Source organism: Triticum aestivum, chromosome 7A (genome assembly GCF_018294505.1).
Source record: "Triticum aestivum cultivar Chinese Spring chromosome 7A, IWGSC CS RefSeq v2.1, whole genome shotgun sequence".
Lineage (NCBI taxonomy): Eukaryota > Viridiplantae > Streptophyta > Magnoliopsida > Poales > Poaceae > Triticum > Triticum aestivum.
Genome location: NC_057812.1, coordinates 318776930 through 318785023, shown reverse-complemented (window position 1 = coordinate 318785023; position 8094 = coordinate 318776930). Strand labels below are relative to the sequence as shown.

The 8094-nt window shown below is 43.8% G+C and overlaps 1 protein-coding gene across 1 annotated transcript in view; it reads right to left on the bottom strand.

Moving 5' to 3' along the window:
- Positions 1-237: 237 nt before the first annotated feature.
- The window catches only part of LOC123154156 (uncharacterized), a 9330-nt gene continuing 1473 nt past the window's right edge, over positions 238-8094 (bottom strand). Inside the window, exons 3-11 of the mRNA XM_044572944.1 lie at positions 7887-7982; positions 7722-7797; positions 7546-7632; positions 7365-7441; positions 1568-1660; positions 1250-1387; positions 976-1081; positions 636-844; positions 238-548 (exon numbers count right to left, since the gene is read on the bottom strand). Of these exons, the coding sequence (XP_044428879.1) occupies positions 480-548; positions 636-844; positions 976-1081; positions 1250-1387; positions 1568-1660; positions 7365-7441; positions 7546-7632; positions 7722-7797; positions 7887-7982 (951 nt within the window). The 3' untranslated portion in view covers positions 238-479. The remainder of the gene's footprint in view (positions 549-635; positions 845-975; positions 1082-1249; positions 1388-1567; positions 1661-7364; positions 7442-7545; positions 7633-7721; positions 7798-7886; positions 7983-8094) is intronic.

Sequence of the window (8094 nt, the reverse complement as noted above, 5' to 3'; positions counted from 1 at the left end):
CCAGGCTAGAATATCGCCCATGATTCATCGATCACAACAATTATGATCCGGATTTTGATCAAAACATGGCAGTATGCTCCCTATTCTTGCAGTACATATGATTAATCAATTTATATGAAATTTCAACTCAATAAATCATTTAACGTCATATATGAAGACAAAATATATCCCAATGAATATTCGAGTGGCGAATTTATTCAGATACTGCTTTTTGCAAAAATACAATCATGACCGATATTAACAAAATAAACCCCACTCGAATATTGTTATTTATTTACGGAAAAACATGAGAAGCCCAAACAGGCAGTGGCAGTATGATTCTAAATGAAGGACATAGCAACAGTATTTTTATGCTACACTGCATGAACAGCAAGCCCACACTCACGTTCCTACTGTAAACCCCAGGATCCAAAGGAAAAACCAAGCATGACTGTTGAAAACTTTCATGTCATCGTGTGAAAATTCGTATGTAGCACAAACTAATCAATCTTGGCATTTGAATATAGGAGTGTGTCCCTCGTAAGCGGCATGTTCATGAGCAAGCAAATCTGCACAATCAGCACATAGTGTTGTCATAGATTGCATTTCGCCAAAGTTGATCAATAATAGACAAGACTACAAGAAAGCATGCTCACCCCAATGAGAGTTGAGACGAGAAGGATGATCCCTGTAATCCATGCAAGACTCAATCTAACAAGATATATAGCAGCTATAGAAGCTGTAGCATTAGTTTTAGATGCTTCTGCAAGCCGTCTTGAGATATGCAATGAAGACGGTGCATCGATGATGGATGCCAAGGATGTTGAAGCCTCCTTAGCGGATATTACCAGTCCAACAATTTTTCCTATATTAATACATCATAAATGTCGAAACAGAAAAAAAATCAACTGTCAATAGTGTTCTGCAAATATAACAAGTGTACTGATTGCAAAGGTTATGTTTCAAGTCAACAATCAACCGCACAAAGTAATTTACCATTATATGCTCCCTGCAATTGATCAAATGCTTTTGTGAGAGCTGTCTGAACTACTTCAGCTCCCTGCTTAACAATTTCTGCGGAACCATATTCATCTTCCAGAGCCTAAATAAACCGGTCAAATTAGTAACTTTATATCACTAACATAGGGGAGTCATGTGCTTATATCAAGGGTATCTGGGCAAGGAAAGAGACAGGGTCTCTTGAATATTTTGCTGTGCACAGTTAATAAGGATATTCAAATTGCGGCTAAAGATTTATGTTTATAATTACCTTAATGCCCGTGAAGTGGCATACTAATAACTCTGCAGGGCTCACCATGCCTCCTGAGAAATCTTCGTGAACCTGAATACCCCTTTCGATGGTTTTAAGAAGGGAGATCAAGCTGGATGCAAATTCAACGTCTGCTTCCTGTGTAGACATGCAAATGCAGTTAAATAAATGCCCACAATTTAGTGGTCAATTTTGCACAAACTAGGAAGTGAGCTTATCCAATTTTAACAGAAAAACAATGCATCATCAGAGACGAGTTATGTTCTTTTGAAACCAAGTTCATGTTAGTATGCAAATGGATGATGAAGCGATGCTAACCTTAGTGAGGAACAAAGTAAGACTGTTTCCACTCTTCAAGGGAATGTTTAATTTGCTATCAGCTTTCTGATAGGATCCCGCCAACCAGGTTGCCTGCACAAAAATTGTTCTACTTTTAGTTTCTAGATTGTACTCCCTCCTTCCCAGTATGTTAGGCATATTAGGAATTTGCACGAAAATTAGCGCATCGTTTGTTACAGGGGCCGTCGTACAAGGGATGCATCCCCGACTGGAAAAAAAGAGAGGCAGGCACACGCATGATCTCCTTTGACCTAGTCTTGATTGACCGATCCAATCCCAAACTCAGATTGCCTCCAACTCGCCCCGCCAATTCTTTCCCGCGCCGGCCGTCAAAACTTCAAATTTGGAAAGCTCCTCAACCATCGATCGTGACTTACAGCGCTCCCCACTAACTTCTCTTTCTTCCCCCTGCTTCTTCCCTGTGCTTCTTCTCCCTCTGCTGTAGAGATCTCTCTGCTGTATGCTTTCGTAAACATGGTGGAAATTGACCTGAATCTGCCGCCTAGATGGGATGACAATGGCAATTACACTGGTCCTGTCATTGATCTCAACAATGATCTGCTATGGGCTGACACCTACGAAGGTTAGTTTCCTCACATGGATTTGTTTCTGCCTAGTTATCGATCTGAATGTCAGGAGTACTGTCAATCTCTAATTTTTCAACGATATCTGCATCAACAGACGTTGGCGAGGGAGAAGATTCTGACGATGCTCACAGAAACCACTGTAAAAATCATGCTAGCGGAGAGGCGCACATTGGAGGAGGTGGACACACGTCAAGCCTGCATGTCCGAATCGGCGGCATCGGACGCACACTAGACCTTGCCGGTCAGGGCCATGTTGGCGTGCATGCTGACCGTCGCCTCGTCAGACGTGGTGTTTTTGGACGCTATGTCCCCGGCCATGTCGATGTCGGGCATGGTCGCCGGAGACCAGGCCTGACTGGGCACGGCGTAGGCTGGCTGGGAAATTGGCATAACTTTCAGCCTGGACAGAGCAACGCCGAGCAGCACATCATTCACGATGGCCACACTGTTCATGGCAGCGACGAGCACCGCAACTCGGATCAGGGGAACAACGAGCACGGCAACTCGGATCAAGGGAACAACGCGCATGGCAATGGAGGGTATGGCAAAGGTGAGCATGACACCGGCGGTCATGGTACCGGCGAGAATGGCAACGTCGAGCAGGGCGCCGGAGAACATGGCAACGGCGAAGGAGGTGGCGCAGGTCCGAGTAAGTGTACGAAACCTATTCTTTTCAGTTTGAGGCTTGAGTGCAGCCACGTTTCTTTCAAGCATACATCACTTTTTGATTGTTGTTTTACAGCGTGTTTAAATAATGCATGTAATTCAGGTGCAGAATTGTGTGGGTTCCTTAATTCTTTTTCATGATTGAATTGATCAGTGTTCCTTGTTGGCATAAGCACATGTACACTGAGAATTTGTAATCAAATAGGATTAGCAGTAGTAGTTCAAGCCGGTTATCTACTAGGTTATCAATTATTTTTGCATGGAATCAAGCAGGGCCTTTTTGCGCTAGCCTGCCTTTGTCGGCGTCGTTTATCATCGTGTCTCGCTGTTGCCCTCTAGCACTTGGCATCGTGTGAATAGAGTTAGAGTACAGTACACGTACATCCAGCATTGTCATTTGTCATCCAAGTTTATGTAGACTTGTGATAGCTACACACCTTGTTGCCTGACATGCTGTAAATTTTTTCTTGTCTCACAGATCAGAGGAAGCGCAAATGGTGCACAGACAATGAAAGGAGGACTATATACAGCATGCCTTTGGATAGGAGTACTCATGGCATATTGAAGCGAGGTGTTTCACTACAAGTGGCAGCACAGATGGGTGTTTCTCAGAGATGTGTGCAGCGTTATCTCTACTACTTAAAAATAACACAAGGTTCCCATTTCACCTTTCTTCTCACCACCCCTTCGTCCAACCTTCCATGTATATGATAATCCATCACCTTAATTTACTTATCTTCTGAACCAATTCCACTCTAAACTTACCAAACTTCTAATCAAAACATAAGGTAATTCACGGTCAGAATTTGATGAACATTTATTTACAGTATCACTTTATTATTGAAAGGTAAATCACAAGTTAACGTACTAGAATATTTATATCCCGTTGCAATGCACGAGCATTGTTCTATTGGGAAAAAAGGCCAGAGAGGTGGAGGGGTGAATGCCGTTGTTAGCAAGAGGGCAAAGCACTGTAGCCGCAAGAAAGTTTAAATCAACCCAGATGATATTACTGCAATTCCAGTGATGAAAAGGACCACTCTGCATGACCTAGCCAAGGAGCTGAATTTTGCAAAGAGCACCTTACACAGGAGGTTTAAGGAAGGCAAATTCAAGCGTGACACGAACGATATCAAGCCAACATTGACTGATGAAAACATGAGAGGGCGTCGGTGCATATCGATGAGAAGTGGTTCTACATGACTAGAAGATGTCAGAAATATTACTTGGCCCTTGATGAGGACAAGCCTAAAAGGGGCATTAGGAACAAAGGATTTATTCCGAAGGTGATGTTCCTTGTAGCAATTACGAGGCCTAGATTTGATGCACTTGGGACATGCACATTTGATGGGAAAATTGGAATGTTTCCATTTGTAACTAGAGAGCCTTCTAAGAGGTCAAGCACAGGGGTGCTGGTACCATGATCACAAAGGCAATGATATCTGTCGCAAAGAATGATAGCCATGAGTTTCTTGTTAACAAGGTCCTGCTCCTGCCTGCCATTAAACAGAAATGGCCGGTTGAGGAATTTGGGGAGCCTATTTTCATCCAGCAAGACAACGCCAAAACCCATATTGATGTCAATGATGTTGTGTTTAAAGAAGCAGCAACTGCAGATGGGTTTGACATAAGACTGATGTACCAGCCACCCAATTCTCCTGATCTAAATGCTTTGGATCTTGGTCTTTTTTCAGGTATTAAATCCATATTCCAGAATTCAGCTATGAATAGCAAACACAAACATATTGCTGAAGACATTATGGATCTTGTTTTTTATTGCAGGGTATGCAAGCAATGTTTCAGAAGTCAGCTCCGAAAACCGTAGACGAACTTGTTGCTAAAGTCACTCAAGCATTCGAAGAGTATCCTGTGGAGAGATCCAATCGTGTTTTTCTCACACATCAATCTTGCATGAAGGAAATCATGAAGGAGAGAGGCAGCCATCACTATGCTATTCCACACATAAAGATAAGTGTTCTTCAGAAGAATGGAGTTCTCCCCATTGCACTTGCATGTGATCCAGAATTAGTGCAGCAAGCAAATGAGTTTGTCAATGTCTAGTTCATGCAAACTTAGTCATCAATTGGTTTGTCTCGCTGCATTGTTTCTTAGTCGTCAATTCCTAGGTTTCGCTGCATTGTCTCTTTATTTTCATATAGTGTCGGACAATTTGTTATGTTCAGGAGCTCAGTGTGTGTTTATCAGAGTTGCAAACTTATTTGTGAGTATTGTAATCAGATTTGCTAATGTGATTTGCTTCAGTTTGATGTGTTGTCATTTTTCTTGTCAGAAGATCCTGTGCACTTAATGTAATCAGAGTGCTAACCTTTAATTCAGGAGTAATCGTGGAGTTCTTGGTCTTTACTGTCTTGCTCCTAGCTTCCTTGTGTCAAAAAATTCATGCTGGCAGTACTAGCAGGCCATGCATGGAGCCAGTCCATGCATGTACCAAACTGACTCAAAGGATCTTAGTGCAGGGGAGGGAATTTGTAAATGTAGCATGTGTTACTCCAAAAATAGCACGCATGGGCTACTCACAAAGGCTACAAAACATACTCCATCATAAGCAAAAAAATGAACTCTGATTTGTAAACCATGTTACAAAAAGATAAATGTTCATACTATTTCAGGCTAGGGGACCGAACAAATCTAACACGGATTAGGTAATGTAAGGTGAAAGCCAGTTTCAATAGGTAATCTATAAGGTTCAAAGTACAGGGGCAAAATAATTTTGAGCATGTCCTTCCGTACGACAGACTCTGGTTTTTCACCCTCACCTAGTTCTTCTTCAGCATTGTCATGCCCTTCTTCAGGCTCAATGTGTCCTTCGTTGCCATCATCATGCTCTGCTTCGGCCTCACCTTGCTCTTCTCTGGCCACTCCCAGCGAAGCTATTACCTCTGCTTCAATTTCCTCGAGGGAGTCCGGTGGTTGGCTCTCTCCTGCAAGGATGTCCTGTTCAACCTCGAAACTTTCTTGAGCTGACATATCTTCTTCTGCACCAACACTCAAGTCTTCAAGAAAATCCGGGACTTGGCTACCTTCAATACTGGAGTACCACTCTTTGGGAAGATGTAAAGTATCATCTCCTATTGTCTCTTCGATGAGATCCTGACTTGGCTATCTTGATCATGCTCGGGCACATACTGTTGCTATTCGAAGACCTCGGTATTGTCCGCACGGTCGACGTCCATAGCTTGCTGCTTCGTCAGCTCGTTCTCTGCTTCAACCTGCACATCTTCAAGGGAATCCGGTACCTGAGTAGCATATGTGTCTGGCACATACATCCATAGCTTCATGCCCTCAGATTCTAGGACGCCATAGACATAGCTCATATCCACTTCTTCATCTCCGTTGATCATATCATTGGCTCCTTCAGCAGTGATGTCCTGCTCATCGACACATTCGCCATCGTTGGTCTCGTCATTCGAGTTAACTTCGTGCGCATTGTTGACCTTGTTGATATAGTCCTCCCAGATCATGCGGCCATCACCCAGTCCGTCGCCGTACCCGCCGCCAAGAGCGTCGTCCTGTCCTTTATGTTTTCTTGCTTCATCACCATCGCCGTTGCGGACGCCGTCGTCGTGGCCGTGGTCGTCGCAGGTCCCGGTCTTCCCCGTCGACGTCCAACCTCCGTGTCGTCTAGCTGGTCGGGCTAGCTTCGAGCCGGCCGTATCATGGTTGCCTGTTCCCATCGTACTGGGACGGCCGCGCACGAGACCGGCCTCATCGGCGGCAAGCTGCACAGCAATGCCATCGTCGGCGGCAAGATGGGCAGCAACTCCTTTGCCGGCGGGAGCGTCATCGCCAACACCGCCGCCGTTGAGGGGCCTGGCCATGGATTGATGTCTGTACGAGGTGGGAAAGATCGGAAGGAGAAATGGTGTGCTGGGCGTTCTTCACGCAGGAGAAAATTGCGCGGGGGAGGCAAGTGAGGTGGGTCATTCATGGGGAGAAAATTTTGAAGGAGAGAGAGACGAGTGGGTGCTCGTGGGAACTAACCGCAAGAGAGGGTCGTCGTCGTATTTTTTTTTATTTCCTGAAAACTAGCTATCGTTAGCGACGCCGCAACTGTGCGCCTTACATTATGGAATTGCATGCAGTTCCTAATACGCCTAACATATCGGGAAGGAGGGGGTACTAGTTTCCTCCTAACAAAATAGTACATCTCTACTATTAAAGGGGAGTTGGGGATTGTACGTATGTACGTCCAACTCCCCCTACCCTCGATCTCCCCTCCTCCATCTCCTACATTTACTCAATCAAATCTTACCAAAACCACAACTAAATCAAAAGTTTCCTTGCCTTCCCCTACCCATACCCAAATCAAATCAAATCTTACCAAAACCTCAAACCTCAACTGAATCAAAACTTTCCTTCCCATACCCATACTCAAATCAAATAAAATCTTAGCAAAATCTAGAATATGATAGGTGTAAGATTTATGTCGAACATGATTGGTAATGAACCACTAGAATATGTATGCCCCCGTTGCAATGCATGGGCAACTAGCTAGTACTTACCAAGTTGGCGAGTTCGTTATCAAGAACATCTAATCCAGAAGATTCATCCGAACGAATGACAATCAATTCATCCTTATCTGCAAGGTACATGATCAATGATACTTATGTGTCAACAAGGCAGATACAGAAGTAGGGGCATCCAAGTTCCAAAAGCAGGGACATGCTCAGGAATTAGTCAGACCTGAAAGCTCTATAGCAGCACTTTTTGCACCATCAATCTTGGTTTTGTAAATACTGCCGGCATCAGATATGAAGCCATTAACATAGTCTGATATACGATCAAGAGAGACAACATTAGTGGCTACATCAAAATGCATGAATAATTCTGATAAAATCATTCCCAGCAAATTAACATACCATGGGATCCATCAAGTTGCATCAAGAAAACAGAACGAGGTCTGTCAAATGGGTTTGGGAGTAGCAGCTTGTTTAACTGAAAATCAATATAGACAAAGGTTGCATAGCTTAGATAGAGTAGCACAATGCACACAAAGGCTAGCTAAACCACAAAAGTTAAATAACCTTTGCAGAAGAAGGTGCAGGAAGAATGGCAGGTGGTGCAAAACCAAGCAAGACAGAAACAGCTGCAGAAACTTCACCAAGTGACATGGACGTGGCCTGTTGTAGCATGACAAGGCATATCATGAGATCATACTGCCCCGTGGGAGAGGAATGAAATAAAAACGACAACTAAGGTTGATTTGTCATGGTAACCACCACTGCCTTCACT